At 46.0% G+C, this 16,284-nt stretch overlaps 1 protein-coding gene across 11 annotated transcripts in view; it reads left to right on the top strand.

Annotated features, from left to right (window-relative positions):
- Positions 1 to 3,598, top strand: part of LOC128841594 (metastasis-associated protein MTA1) — a 367,485-nt gene extending 363,887 nt beyond the window's left edge. For 10 of the 11 annotated variants that reach the window (XM_054036784.1, XM_054036783.1, XM_054036782.1 and 7 more), the window contains one exon: positions 1,950 to 3,598. In XM_054036784.1, the coding sequence (XP_053892759.1) occupies positions 1,950 to 2,088 (139 nt within the window). In that variant the 3' untranslated portion in view covers positions 2,089 to 3,598. The remainder of the gene's footprint in view (positions 1 to 1,949) is intronic. The other variant, XM_054036785.1, reaches the window with a different exon arrangement.
- Positions 3,599 to 16,284: the final 12,686 nt, after the last annotated feature.

Genomic DNA, 16,284 nt, shown 5'->3' with positions numbered 1-16,284 from the left:
ACAGTGAATGGGATTCTTCCGTCCTAAGTTCAGGACTCTGCACTTGTCCTTGTTGAACCTCATCAGGTTTCTTTTGGCCCAATCCTCTTAATTTGTCTAGATCCCTCTGTATCCTATCCCTACCCTCCAGCGTATCTACCACTCCTCCCAGTTTAGTGTCATCTGCAAACTTGCTGAGAGTGCAGTCCACGCCATCCTCCAGATCATTAATGAAGATATTGAACAAAACTGGCCCCAGGACCAACCCTTGGGGCACTCCGCTTGAAACCGGCTGCCAACTAGACATGGAGCCCGACGATCTAGCCAGCTTTCTATCCACCTTATAGTCCATTCATCCAGCCCATATTTCTTTAACTTGCCGGCAAGAATCTGTGTACTGGCTAAATGGATACTTGAAATAGGCATTTTGCAGGTAGAAAGCCACAAACCAGTCTTGAGGCTTTAGGGGAATTGTGGAGGCTAGAGTCACCATCCTGAGTTTGAAACAATGGATGAACCTGAGATGTTGAAGATCCAAAATGGGGGAGAGCCTCCTTTCTTCATTGGAATGAAAAAATAACGGGAATAAAATCCCCTGACCCCGAACTCTCTGGGCACCTCCTCTACAGCTCTCAGGTGTTGAAGGAAGTCCATTTCTTGCTTTAACAGTATCTTGTAAGGGTCCCTGAGACGGAAGAGGGAAGGTAGGAGGAGAAAGGGTATGAAGGGACTGGAACTGAATAGAATACTGCTTCTTCACAAGCACCAGGACTCAGTGGTCCGAGGTGATTGCAGTTCCGGTTTCCTGAAAACATGAGGGGTTACCAAAGGAGGAGAGGTAGAAAGGAAAATATCCTTGGGTGGTTCTGTCAGGCTCTCCACATTGGTGTCAAATCTGCTGCCTTGTGGAAGCACCTGATTGTGGGGGCAGCTGAGGCAGGGGATCATCTTCAGTGGAAGCTCTTTCTGTAATATTCATGCTGTTGTAATCCATGGCCAGAAGGGAGAAAAACAAAAACTGAAACTTCAGAAATACCAGGTTTTGAATACTAAATAAAAATTATTGGTTTTGAATGAAAACTTTAATTCAAAATTATTCAAGTAGAAACTTTTCATTGGAATTTTTTTTAGGAAGAAAATGTGTGTGACCAACTTTATAAAAACATTTCTATACATAAAAATGTGGGAATCTCCCTTTTCCAATGGGATAAAATTCTTGGCTTCATTGCAGTCAATGGCAAAACTTCTCTTGGAGTTGATCAGGTTTTCACCTCTTGTTTCTAGTTCTAGCAGAGCACAAGATACCAAATATCCAGGTAATGACATTTTTACACATAGGAAAGCTGTTACAAACACCGGATTAAATATTACCCATTCTTGGGCTTGGGCCTGTGTAATTTTGGCAGAGAAATTCCACATTTGAGGGGAAAAGAGAATCTCTTTGGCTTTTTTTTTTTTTTTTTTTTAAACTGGCAGCTGTTTGAACCTGTTCCGAAGTTTGAAATGTTAGACTAAGTCAGAGGGAGTTGGCTTTGTAGACAGGTGAGATGGCCAATGATGATTTATTTGTAACATGGCTCTGAAATTTATCAGTGGCTATTATTGCCGGGGGTGTGGGTGTATACACAAGTTTATAATGGAAAATGTTGGGTTTCTGTAACTATTGCAGACATTCCGTACATCTGCTACAATAGAGGCTTTGATCCTGCAAACACTTCCATATGCAAATAGCCCACTGAAGTCAGAATAGAAAGCTTTGGGCTCTTTGGAGAAGAGAAGTTATAGAAATGCCAATGCTCTTTTTTTATGGGTTAATAAAAGAACAAACTGAGAAGATTTAGCTGAAATAAACATCATCAGCCCAGCCTATTAATGTGTACGGCCTCCTGAGAGCACTTCGCAAAATAGGAAATAAATGCCAGGTTTTTCTGTCTTTGTGACAAACTCCTTTTTATTTTCACTCTTTGTAGGAAAATTCGCAAGCTGCTTTCATCTTCTGAAGCGAAGCGAGCCGCCAGACGCCCTTACAAGCCCATTATCCTCCAGCCAGTCCAGGCAATCCAGTTACGACAACCTATGAACGATGAACCCATAATAATTGAGGATTAAAACAAACTGAGCAGCCTTCACAATGCCAGTGGGTCTGCCTGAAAGAATCTCTCCTCTGATACATACTTGAGTTTTTATGGCTACAGTGTTGAACTAACTGCTGAAGATTGGAAACCTGTAAGGAACTGTTTTGCATCTTTTAAACCCCTAAAAGGAACTCAGCCCCATCTGAGCCCTGATGACCACAGACTGCGCTCTCTCTCTTGCGCATGCTCTTTCCTCTCCTCTCCCTTTTTTATTTTTGGTAGCCTATTTTCCCCTCTTGCTTGTAGATTACTGCCTTTTTGTAGACATGTGGGAGGGAAGATCAGTTTAACTTATTAAGAGAACATGGAATAGTAATTTTTAGCTTTGTTTCCTCTGACCTTTGAAGAGCTAGAATCCTATGTTTTGTGACTGAGCTCTCGTTGCTAACCATTTTTACGAGGCTGTGTTGTAAGATTTTTTTTTTTCTTTTGTGGACGGTGCCATTTTTATTTCATTTTTGTTATTTCTTTTGTAGATAAAGTTCTGATCTGTAACTCAGATATTTGGAAATAGAGGATTTGAAAGCCAGCTACAGGTTCAGCTAGTTTTCTTGGTCCTGTCCCTTGTGTTTTTTGGATAATTTGGCATGGCCAATTTTGCTTGTGCTCAGGCACAAGACCGAAACAACTCAGACTGAAAAAGGAGTGAGCTAAGAACTGAAGAATCTTGCAGAACATTACATTAACACTGAAGAACTGAAGCCAGGTTACTGGAACTGGCTGTTTTATTCCAGTCAGTCCCAGGGAGATCTGGCCTGTGGCATTTTTTACAGTAACCAGAATTTTGTGTGCTGCCTTCTGTCTGCTTCTGGAATCCTACGTGCTATTATAACAACAAGGACCAGCAGTAGGCCCTCTAGTGCAACTAGTGTAATGAATTGCTTTGCTCCGGCTCCAAGAGTCAAGTCCACCAATGCCCAGGGACATTTTGCTTTGAATTCTAAACTTGTTTGTGCATCAGTGTTTTTGGACACACCTCTCCATGGGAAGCCTGGTTTCTGTTAAATTACATTACTGTACATCTCCCATCTTGAAGGGAATTTAAAATTAAATTACAACTGGGTTTTAATTAGAACAGACTGTGTCTGAAATTGTTTTCCCCTTGACATCTTTGTGTTTGAGGTTTGTTTTCTTTTTTTGCATCTACTGAACATATTATGTATTAGCAAGTATGTAATTTTTTTCATATGTCTTCTCATGGCAGTGCATTTGCAAAACGCCCTGCTTTGTTTTGACAGGTTGTAAATTATCATTTGCAACTTGTATTGATCTGTACATGTACCTGCCTCAAGCAGACACAGCACGTAATAATCCCCAAGTCATTCCATATGTGTCAGCAGTGAGATGAGCCAAAGTTGTATTTGGGTTATCACAGTCCAGCCGTGATTCTGTGCAACACTGCTACCCCTCTGCGTGAGGTCGAAAGGAATCTCAACAGAACAAAAACAGTTCAGTTAACTTTACTTAATAAACCTGGAACCTGAGCTTTTGTGAAACTGCTGTTTTTTTGTCTATGTTCTGAAATGTTAACTCAAACTTGACCTTTGCCAAGGCACCATCTGTCTGTAGAATGTGGAGCTGCACCTGCTTCCTAGAAATTACTTTGATTGAAAAGTGCTTGGATAACTGTGCTGCTATGAACTATAACTTCTTCACATGTGTTTGGCCTGTCAGTCTGTTATTTTGGGCAAACCTAATTCATTGTTTGATCCCACCAATATAGTCAGTATATGTCTAACTACGTTTTAAAACCTGCGGCAGCAACTCAGAATCCAGCTCTAAAGACAGGTATGTAGACATTCGGGCTTGGGTTCTGAAACTCACCCTGCTCCCTGGCCTTCAGAGCCTGAGCCTGAATATCTACACAGCTGTTTTTAGTGCCGTAGCATTAACCCAGGCTCTGAGACTCACTGCCGGGGGTTTTAAAATGCAGTATATGCATAGTCTGAGATACTGCTAACCTTTTAGAGTCTGAAAGGTTAACTTATTTTTCTCTCCTGCACCATGGCTCTTTTAGGGATGAGAGTACAGGACTCTGAAAACTGCCCTGCATGCAAACAATAGATTTGACACTGAAGCTTTTGAATGAGCCTATTGTATGTAACACCCATACCATCACACTAAGCAGGGGCACAAGTGTGACATGGCAGGATAGAATCCCAGTGGGTTAACTTCTGAATATGTGGCCATTTAAATATTTCCTTTCCGGATTAACTCACTACCAAGACAAGCAAAGTTAGTTCAGCTGCAGGGCTTTAGAGTGGGGACAAACTGATTCCTATAGCTTGTACTATTTGTGCTGCTGCCACACAGTTTATATTCTCCCTTTACTGCTGACCCCCAACTTGAAAAACCAGAGCGGACAGGCAGGGGCTGAAAGAAAAGTCAGATTTGCAAGGCAGCCATGTCCAGTAGCACTGTATGTCTTAGGCCATGGTGGAGTGCTGGTGTAGTAATGCGGATTTGTGCCTGCAGTACCACTTCCTGCACTAACAGTTTTCCTTTGTTTCTCATGAACATATGGCACAACTCCACCCTTTGCATGTGAAATGTGATGAGAGAGACTGCCTCAGGCTGTTCGTTACAAGAAGGCCTCAAGTCCAGTGGCATGTGACTTTCCTCTAGGAGGAGAACAGCCTGAAGGGACTACTCTGGAAGTTGCAAAACTTAGTCCTTGCAGGCCGCTTTGAAAATACTCCTTATTTTCATTTTGTCACCGCAGGACAGGATGCAGAGATAAAGTTTCTTGACACCTTAAATGGCTGCTTCTTGGATCAGCTAGTCCTGGAACCCACAAGAGGAGAGGCAATTCTTGATTGAGTCCTAAGTGGAGCACAAGCTCTGGTCCAAGAGATGAATATAGCTGGGCCCCTTGGTAATAGTGACCATGATGTAATTAAATTTAACATCCTTGTGGTGGGGAAAACACCACAGCAGGCCAATACTGTAGCATTTAGATTCAGAAAGGGACACTACACAAAAATGAGGAAGTTAGTTAAACAGACATTAAAAGGTATAATGCCAAAAGTAAAATCCCTGCATGGAAACTTTTTAAAGACACCATAATAGAGGCTCAACTTACATGTATAACTCCAATTAAAAAACAAAGTAAGAGACCAAAAATAGTGCCATTGTAGCTTGGCTTAACAAAGTAAAAGGAGCAGTGAAAGGCAAAAAAGGCATCCTTTAAAAAGTGAAAGTTAAATCCTAGTGAGGAAAATAGAAAGGAGCACAAACTCTGGCAAATGAAGTGTAAAACTATCATTAGGAGGGCCAAAAAAGAATTTGAAGAACAGCTAGCCAAAGACTCAAAGTAATTGCAAAAAAATTTTTAGGAACATCGGAAGCAGGAAGCCTGCTAAACAACCAGTGGGGACGATTGAGATGCTAAAGGAGCACTCAAGGACGATAACTAAATGAAACTAAATTAATTCTTTTCATTGGCTTCACGCCTGAGGGAGATTTCCAAACCTGAGCCATTCCTTTTAGGTGATAAATCTGAGGAACTGTCCCAGATTGAGGTGTCATTAGAGGAGGTTTTGGAACAAATTGATAAGCTCAACAGTAATAAGTCACCAGGACCAGATGGTATTTACCCAAGAGTTCTGAAGGAGCTCCAATCTGAAATTGCAGAACTACTAACTGTAGTCTGTAACCTATCATTTAAATCAGCTTCTGTACCAAATGACTGGAGCATAGCTAATGTGACACCAATTTTTAAAAAGGGCTGCGGAGGTGATCCCAGCAGTTACAGGCCAGTAAGCCTGTCTTGAGTACCGGGCAAACTGGTTGAAACTATAGTAAAGAACAAAATTGTCAAACACATAAATGACATAATTTGTTGGGGAAGAGTCAACATGGTTTTTGTAAAGGGAAATCATGCCTCACCGATCTACTAGAATTTTTTGAGGGTGTCAACAAGCATGTGGACAAGGGAATCCAGTGGCTATAGTGTTCTTAGATTTTCAGAAAGCCTCTGCCAAGTTTCCTCACTAAAGGCTTTTAAGCAAAGTAAGCTGTCATGGGATCAAGAGGGAAGGTCCTCTCATGGATTGGTAACTGGTTAAAAGACAGGAAACAAAGGGTAGGAATAAAGGGTCAGTTTTCAGAATGGAGAGTGGTAAATAGTGGTGTCCCCCAGGGGTCTGTACCGGGACCAGTCCTATTCAACATATTCATAAATGATCTGGAAAAAGGAGTAAATAGCAAGGTGGCAAAATTTGCAGATGATACAAAACTACTCAAGATAGTTAAGTCCCAAGCAGACTGCAAGGAGCTACTAAAGGATCTCTCAAAACTGTGTGATTGGGCAACACAATGGCAGATGAAATTCCAAGTTCATAAATGCAAAGTAATGCACAGTGAAAAACATAATCAAATGATGGGGTCTAAATTCGCTGTTACCACTCAAAGAGAGATTGGGGATATAATTATCTGAAAACATCCACTCAATGTGCAGCGGCAGTCAAAAAAGCAAACAATGTTGGGAATCATTAAGAAAGGGGTAGATAATAAGACAGACAATATCATATTGCTGCTGTATAAATCCATAGTACACCCACATCTTGAATACTGTGTGCAGATGTGGTCAGCCCATCTCAAAAAAGATATATTGGAATTGAAAAATGATTAGGGTTATGGAACGGCTTCCATGTGAGGAGAGATTAATAAAACTGGGACTTTTCAGCTTGGAAAAGAGATGACTAAGGGGGGATATGATAGAGGTCTATAAAATCATGACTGGTGTGGAGAAAGTAAATAAGGAAGACAACACAAGAACTAGGGGTCACCAAATGAAAAAGCAGGTTTAAAACAAAGAAAAGGGCTTTTTTATTTTATTTTATTTTATACAACGCACAGTCAACCCGTAGAACTCCTTGCTAGGGGATGTTGTGAATGCCAAGACCATAACAAGGTTCAAAAACTAGATAAATTCATGGAGGATACGTCCATCAATGGCTATTAGCCAGGATGGGCAGGGTTGGTGTCCCTAGCCTCTGTTTGCCAGAAGCAGGGGAGGGGCAACAAGGGATGGATCACTTGATGATTGATTACCTGTTCTGTTCATTCCCTCTGGAGCACCTGGTATTGACCACTGTCAGAAGACAGGATACTGGGCTAGATGTCCCCAGCTTTTGAGGTCCCCAGCCATAATAAAAATAAAAAATGACACACGAAAACAAAATAAGGCACCAAAAAAAAGTGAAACATAATTTGAATATTTTTTTATTTAACAAATGCTTTTCTAGCCCTTTTCTGTGCAAATGGGGGAAATGGAGAACAATCCCCGCAGTCTGTGTTCCACCTAGTGGGTCGGGGACAGGCCAGATCCCTTTCCAAATTAGACCTTCCCTTCTGGTGTTGCTCACAGATCAGGTCAACTCCTCCTGTATCCGATCAGGAGTTGGGGGGAACCCGGGTCTGCCCTCTACACCGGGTTCCAGCCCAGGGCCCTGTGGATAGCAGCTGTCTACAATGTCCCCTGTATCAGCTGCGTGACAGCTACAGCTACAACTCCCTGGGCTACTTCCCCATGGCCTCCTCACAGCACCTTCTTTATCCTCACTACAGGATCTTCCCTCTGAAGCCTGATCACGGTTGTACTCCTCAGTCCTCCAGCAGCACGCCATCTCATTCCTTGCTTGTCCTCCACTAACTGATGGGAAGTCCTTTTTTTTTTTTTTTAAACCAGGTGTCTGATTAGTCTGCCTACCATAACTGATTCTAGTATGAGTGGTCACGGTTCTCACAGACAACACTGCCTCAATGTTTTACATCAACAGGCAAGGTAGGGCCCGCTCCTCTGCCAGGAAGCCCTCAGGCTGTGGGACTTCTGTATAGCCTACGATATTTGCCTACAAGCCCACCACTTACCGGGCGCCCGGAACTTGTGGGCGGATCGCCTGAGCCGAGCCGTCTCCTCTCAGCACGAGTGGTCACTACACCCAGAGGTGGTGCACAGGATTTTCCAAAAGTGGGGTACTCCCCAGGTGGACCTTTTCATGATACAGCAGAACTACTGGTGTCCCCACTTCTGCTCCAAGGGGGGGTTGGGCACAGGTGCCATCTCCGATGCCTTCCTCCTATTCTGGTCGGGTCAGCTTCTCTATGCCTTCCTACTGATCCCTCTGATCAGCAAGGTCTTGGAGAAGATAAAAACGGACAGGTCCCGGGTCCTCCTGATCGACCGGCATGGCCCAGGCAACATTGGTATGGGACTCTCATGAGCCTGGCAGTCGCCCCGCCGTGGCCGTTACCATCCCACCCAGACCTGCTCTCCCAGGACCAGGGCCGCCACATCCACCCCAACCTAGCAGCACTCCACCTCACGGCATGGCTGCTCAATGGTTAGGCCGGGAGAACTTGCTCGGAAGGGGTTCAGCGCGTCCTCCTGGAAAGCAGACGGCCCTCCACACGTCAGGCCAACCTGGCAAAGTGGTCTCGGTTTTCCCGGTGGGCAGCTGATTGTGGCTGCTCCGGTCCAGCTCATTTTAGACTACCTCCTTCACCTTAGAGCCCAGGGCCTAGCGCTCTCGTCCATCAAGGTGCACTTGGCGGCCATATTGGTCTTCCACCCGCCGGTGCAGGGCCACATGGTATTCTCCCATGCCACGACTGGCTGATTCCTTAAGGGATTGGATTGTCTTTTCCCATGTTAGGCCCCCAGTCGGATCTGAACTTAGTGCTGGCCCGGTTGACGGGTCCCCCGTTTGAGCTGCTAGCTACATGCTCCTGGTCACACGTCTCATGGAAGGTAGCCTTCCTGGTGGTGATCACGTCAGCTAAACAGGTCTCGGAGCTCAGGGCCCTGACCTCCGAGTTCCCCTACACGGTATTCCACAAAGATAAGGTCCAACTCCAACCGCATCCTTCGTTCCTCCCCAAGGTGGTCTCCACCTACCACATGGGTCAGGACATCTTCCTGCCGGTTCTCGGTCCCAAACCCCATGCATCCAATGCGGAGCGCCGCCTCCACATGCTGGATGTGAGACAGGCTCTGGCCTTTTACTTGGAACGTACAAAGCTGTTCAGGAAGTCCTTGCAGTTGTTCATCGCCTCGGCCGAACACGAGAGGTCGGCCGATCTCCACTCAGCGGCTCTCCAACTGGATCACCTCATATATTCGTACCTGTTACAACCTGGTGGGAGTCCCCCCCCCCCCCCCGCCACCAATTGTGAGGGCACACTCGACTAGGGTGCAAGATTCATCGGCTGCCTTTTTAGCCCATGTCCCTATTCAGGACATTTGTAGGGCTGCCACATGGTCTTTGGTTCACGTGTTCACCTCGCATGGCAGAGGGGCATTTCTGGCACATGATGGCATATATCACATTAGTAGATGTGCAGGTGAATGAGCCCCTGATGGTGTGGCTGATGTGTTTGGGTCCTCTGATGGTGTGGCTAGAGTAGATATGAGGACAGAGTAGGCAACAGGGTTTGTTACAAGGATTGGTTCCTGGTTTAGTGTTTCTGTGGTGTGGTGTGTAGTTGCTAGTGAGTATTTGCTTCAGGTTAAGAGGCTGTCTGTATGTGAGGACTGGCCTGTCTCCCAAGGTCTGTGAGACTGAGGGATCGTTTTCCAGGATAGGTTGTAGATCGTTGATTATGTGCTGGAGAGGTTTTAGATGGGAGCTGTACATGATGGCCGGTGGTGTTCTGTTATTTTCCTTGTTGGGCCTGTCCTGTAGTAGGTGACTTCTGGGTACCCGTCTCGCTCTGTCAATCTGTTTCCTCGCTTTCCCAGGTGGGTATTGTAGTTCTAAGAATGCTTGATAAAGATCTTGTAGGTGTTTGTCTCCGTCTGAGGGTTTGGAGCAAATGTGGTTGTATCTTAGGGCTTGGCTGTAGACAGTGGATCGTGTGATGTGTCCTGGATGGAAGCTGGAGGCATGTAGGTAAGTATAGGGGTCAGCAGGTTTCCGGTGTAAGGTGGTGTTTGTGTGACCATCACTTATTTGCACTGTAGTGTCCAGGAAGTGGATCTCTTGTGTAGACTGGTCCAGGCTGAGGTTGATGGTGGGGTGGAAATTGTTGAAATCCAGGTGGAATTCTTCAAGGGCCTCCTTCCTGTGGGTCCATATGATGAAGATGTCATCAATGTAGCGCAAGTAAAGGAGGGCCGCTAGGGGACGAGAGCTGAGGAAGTGTTGTTCTAAGTCAGCCATAAAAATGTTGGCATACTGTGGGGCCATGCGGGTACCCATAGTGGTGCCGCTGACTTGAAGGTATAAGTTGTCCCCAAATCTGAAATGGTTGTGGGTGAGGACAAAGTCACAAAGCTCAGCCACCAGGTGTGCCATGGCCTCATCAGGGATACTGTTCCTGACAGCTTGTAGTCCATCCTTGTGTGGAATATTGGTGTAAAGAGCTGCTATATCCATGGTGGCCAGGATGGTGTTTTCAGGAAGATCACCAATGCACTGTAGTTTCCTCAGGAAGTCGGTGGTGTCTTGAAGATAGCTAGGAGTGCTGGTAGCGTAGGGTCTGAGGAAAGAGCCCAAATAATCAGATATTCCTGCTGTAAGAGTGCCAATACCTGAGATGATGGGGCATCCAGGATTTCCATGTTTTTGGATCTTGGGTAGCAGATAGAATACCCTTGGTTGGGGTTGTAGGTGTGTGTCTGTGTAGATTGGTTCCTGTGCTATAGCAGGGAGTTTCTTGAGCAGATGGTGTCGATTCTTTTGGTACTCCTCAGTGGGATTGGAGGATAGTGGCCTGTAGAATGTGGTGTTGGAGAGTTGCCTGGCAGCCTCCTGTTCATAATCCGACCTGTTCATGATGACTACAGCACCTCCTTTGTCAGCCCCTTTGATTATAATGTCAGAGTTGTTTCTGAGGCTGTGGATGGCGTTGTGTTCTATACAGCTGAGGTTATGGGGCAAGTGATGCTGTTTGGGAGTGGACCACATCCACCCTGACTGAATTGGTCTTGTCAACACTGGTTCTCCACTTGTAAGGTAACTCCCTTCTCTTCATGTGCCAATATATTTATGCCTGTATCTGTAATTTTCATTCCAAGCATCTGAAGAAGTGGGTTTTTTACCCACGAAAGCTAATGGCCAAATAAATTGGTTAGTCTTTAAGATGCCACCGGACCAGGGGCGGCTCCAGGCACCAGCGCAGCAAGCACGTGCCTGGGGCGGCAAGCCGTGGGGGGGCAGCCTGCCGGTCACTGTGAGGGTGGCAGGCAGGCCACCTTCGGCGGCATGCCTGCAGGAGGTCTACCGGTCCCGCAGCTTAGCCAGCAATTTGGCGGCGGGGACGCCGATGGCACGGCACTGGCAGACCTCCCGCAGGCATGCTGCCGAATCCACGCGACCAGCGGACCGCCTGCAGGTGCGCCGCCGAAAGCCGCCTGACTGCTGTGCTTGGGGCGGCAAAAAACATAGAGCCGCCCCTGCACCGGACTCCTTGTTGTTTTTGTGGATACAGACTAACTCGGCTACCCCTCTGATACTACATATGAAGTAGCTTAAAGTGACCACTTGAGGGCGCCAAGTCTGCAGTTTCAGTAACTGGAACAATGTGAACACATTAATGTGACTACTAGAATGTTACTCTGATTATTTAAAATCAGACTGTGCAGTCTCCTGGAGGATATCCCATAGTGCACTGGCCTCTGGGGATCACATGGCTGCTGCTCAATAGGGCTTTTCTGTAATCTTTGCTCTCCTGTGGCAGACTGCATTTAGCATGGCCTTGGGAGAGGGCAGAATAAGATTTTAATTTAGCACCTGGTGGGTCATGCTCTATCCCAGTAAGTGAACTATGCTGAGATTCATGAGGGGCAGATCTCACAGTCTGCATCCTCAGCTCTAGCGCTCCTTAACAGCCTGATTGTCTTTACCAAAACCCTGTCAGGCCATCTCCCATTGTGATCCACTTCCCGCATCTCGCCAACGTCTCTCTCTCCCCTTCGAAGGGGGCTTTGAAAACCATTCTTCCCCAGAAGTAGTTATGCAGGGCAGTGGTTCTTGTCAGGACCTCGTAAGCAGGGGAAGTGATTCATCACTGGAGTCCTGTCCGTACCCTACTCCTATCAGCTGCTGGACTTTGGCCACTTCCCTAATCAGCCACTGGGACTGCTGTCCAGATGCCTTCCTGAGCTATGTTCTTAAGGCCAAGTTCTAAAGAGACTCTTAAGGGAGCTAGCTGTAAATTACATCACATGACCTAATTAGACTCAACCATTTAGAGATGATGTCATATCTCTGTGATTGGCACCCTCTAAGTCAGTGGGTCTCAACCAGGGGTATGTGTGCCCCTGGGGGTACTCAGAGGTCTTCCAGGGGTACATCAACTCATCTAGATATTTGCTTAGTTTTACAAGAGCTCAGTCCGCTGCCAGCCTGGGGTTCCGTTCACCTAGGCTGGCAGCGGGCGCTGAGTAGGACCGGCTGGCAAGGGGCCAGCAGCCAGAACCCCAGACCGGTAGCGGGCTGAGTGGGGACGGCGGCTGGGACCCCAGACCAGCAGTGGGCTGAGCGGCTGAGCCCGCTGCTGCTCAGCCCGCTGCTGGTCTGGGGTCCTGGCCCTGCCCACATAGAGTGGGTACCTTCCTTCTTCAGAGTGGCCACCCCAAGCACCTGCTTGGCAAGCTGGTGCCTGGAGCCGGCCCTGAATAACATGTGAGGTTAGTTAGTTTCTTTCCCTGCTACAGTCCTCTACAGGCCCCTCTGCACAAGTAGCACCAACTTACGCTCAGACTGATGGTGTGTGTTCATGCACACACATCTACAATGCGATTCTGTCCTGCCCTGAGTGCTGCTGTGCAGCCATCAGGTCACTGCTAGCTTTTGGCGGAGTGCCCTTTCTTTGCCCGTACTCTGCCTGTTTTACCTTTTACTCCTGAGAGCAAGGAGGTAGGCATGCAGTGGGCTTGAAACTTCAGCCAAAGTGTGGGGGGCTCAGACTCCCTTAACCTGCCTCACTTCGCCGTCAGGCTCAAAACTTGTTGCACACTGTAATAGGACAAGCAGCCTCAAGGTATTTGTTTAGCCAGTGCAGCAATGTTGTGTAGGTCAAACATCAATAAGCAGGTGAGTCAGTTTTACATGGTGATCGGCCCAGCTTCAGTAGCTTAGACTCATCTCTGAGCTAGAGTGCTGGAGGAGGAGAATTCCATTAGTCTATTGAATAGGGAGCATGAGAAAATGCTGCAGGTACTCTGCATCTTACACTTAGACCATTAATAGTCCAAGTGTATTAAGACTATGGCATTTAAGAACATCTGGATGAACACGGTCTCTTGTAGCAAATCCTCGGATTGAGGGAAACATCTTTTGGGTGCCTATTCTGACAAGTGGGGCCCAGCAGGCCTGTGCTGATTTCTTGAGAGTTCTATCAGTAAGTGAATGAAAGGTAAACATGCTATCACTAACTCTTGTAACAAAATAACAGCATAAACAATGAGAAGGAAAGATGTTTCCACTATTTAGGCAAGCTCAGATCTGGCACAAACAGAAGGATTTTACCTTGTTAATTGTTTTTTTTAACATAGGTCCTTCCAGGGGCTCGTAAGCAAATCAAAACTTTCTAGCTCCCAGCTCACCTGTGGGAAACCTATCGGAGCCTGTAGTGATAGGGATCACCCTGGATTTCCACCCGCTGGGAAGGGAAGGCTCACTTGCTGCCAAGGCGACAACTCAGGCAAATGTATAGTACGAGCCAGTTGTCTCCGCTGCTGTGCCAGTGGAATAGGATTGGAACAGCAAAGCATTCTCATGAGATTCTTCAGATGGGTGCTGCCCCCAGTCAGCCTGTTCACTTCCCACAGAATCTAAAAAATTAGATTTTTTTTTTTTTTTTTTTTGCTGCAGGCACAGGGAGAATCCATGTCCTAAATGACATCTTGCGGCGTTGGAAGCATTCAGGTTCAGACAGGAAGAATCCAGCTTCTAGGTGTCCTGCCTCTCATTCCACTGCTCAGACTGTCTGATGGCCCCCTACCTCTCCACTGTCATCAGGAAGATCAAGCCATAGAGGGCAATTCTGAGCACCCTTACTGGCCCTGGTTCTTTGGCTCGAAAAGTCCCTCCACTGTTACAAGAAGACACTAAGTTCAGATGTTCTCTTTTCTTCTACCCTTAGCTACACAGCATGAAACCCTTTCTCCTACTACACATGCTCATGCAATGGAGGTGGTTTTAAATGCACCCTCATACAAATTGCTACCTCCCAGCCATAGATGAATCGATTCCAAGGCCAGAAGGGACCACTGTGATCTAGTCTGACCTCCTGCATAGCACAGGCAGCAGGTCTTTTAGAAAGCAACAATCTTGATTTAAAAATTGTCAGTGATGGAGAATTCACCATGACTGTTGGTAAGTTGTTCCAATGGTTAATTACTCTGACCGTTAAAAGATCATACTTGTTTCCAGTTTGAATGTTTAGCTTCAACTTCTTGTCATTGGATGGTATTAGACCTTCTCTGTTATACTTGCTCCCTGTGTAGGTATCTATAGACTTGTGTAATCAAAGTCACCCCTCAACTTTCTCTTTGTTCAGCTAAATAGGTTGAGCTCCTTGCATCTATCACTATAAGTCAGGTTTTCTGATTCTTGAATCATTCTCGTGGCTCTTCTCTGAACCCTCTCCAATTTATCAACATCCTTCTTGAATTGTGAGCACCAGACCTGGACACAAGATTCCAGCAGTGGTCGCACAGGTGCCAAATACAGAGGGTAAAATAACATCTTTGCTCCTACTCAAGATTCCCCTATTGATGCATCCCAGAAGTGCATTAGCTCTTTTGGCCACAGCATCACAGTGGGAGCTCATGTTCAGTTCATTATCTACCACAACCCCCAAATCTTCCCAGGATAGAGTCCCCCATCCTGTAAGTATGGCCTGTATTCTTGGGTCCCAGATGTACACATTTGCATTTAGCTGTATTAAAACACATTGCTTGATATACTGGGTACAAGCAAACAGTCTAGATTGCTGTGAATCAATGACCTGTTCTCTTCATTATTTACCACTCTCCCCAATTTTCATGTATTCTGCAAACTTTATCAGTGATGATTTTGTTTTCAACCAGGTCATTGATAAAGATGTAAATGGCATAGAGCCAAGAACCAGTCCCTGCAACACACCACTGAAAACTCACTCATTTCATGTTTCCTCGTTTAGTTATATTTTGAGACCTATCAGTTAGCCAATTTTTAAACCATGTAATATGTGCCATGTTATTTTTATACCTTTTCCCTTTTTTAATCAAAATGCCTCACAATACCATGTCAAACGCCTTACAGAAGTCTATTATGGGAGCACTATTACCTTTATCAACCAAACTTGTAATCTCATAAAAAAAAAAAAGTTAGTTTGACCGGATCTATTTTCCATAAATCTATATTGATATGCATTAATTACATTATCCTCCTTTAGTTCTTTAGTAGTTGAGTCACGTATAGCCACTCCATTATCTTGCCTACCAGCAATGTCAGACTGGCAGGCCTATAATTACCAGGGTCATCCCTGTTTACCCTTTTTAAAAATTGACACGTTAGTTTTCTTACAGTCTTCTGGAACTTCCCCAGTGCTCCAAGATTTACTGAAAAACAACATTAATGGTCCAGCAAACTCCTCAGCCAGCTCTTTTAAAACTTATGGATGCAAGGTATCTGGACCTGCCGATTTAAAAATGTCTGACTTTGGTAACTTCTGCTTCTTCTTCGAGTGATTGTTCACGTCCATTACATATTAGGTGTATGCGCGCCATGTGCACGGACGTTGGAAACTTTTTCCCTTAGCGGCTCCCGTCGGGCCGGCAGGGCCCCCTCCTTCCCGCCAGAGCGGCGCCCCGCTCCAGGGTATATATATCCCTGCCGACCCGACCCCTCCAGTTCCTTCTTACCGTCCGTGGCGGCGTTGGAACAACTCTGTCTCTCGTCTGAGAGTGTCCCTTAGCATAGTCATTAGTGTTATTTAGCAAACCGTTATCAGTTAATTAGTAGTAGTGTTGAGCTTAGTAGTTAACAGCTCATTAGGTACTTAAAGTTCCTGCTGTGGTTGCTTGGTCAACCCCGGCACCGGCCCTGGGCAGCGGGGCATGCCGCACGCCCAAGGCTTCAAGGCTTGTGCCACGTGCCGCAAGCCTATGCCACTGAGCGACCCCCACGACTCGTGTCTCCGCTGCCTGGGGGAAGCTCACCAGAAAGAGCGCTGC

Source organism: Malaclemys terrapin, chromosome 8 (genome assembly GCF_027887155.1).
Source record: "Malaclemys terrapin pileata isolate rMalTer1 chromosome 8, rMalTer1.hap1, whole genome shotgun sequence".
Taxonomy (NCBI): domain Eukaryota; kingdom Metazoa; phylum Chordata; order Testudines; family Emydidae; genus Malaclemys; species Malaclemys terrapin.
Note: the sequence above shows the minus strand (reverse complement) of the source record. Positions and strands in the feature narration are given on the sequence as shown.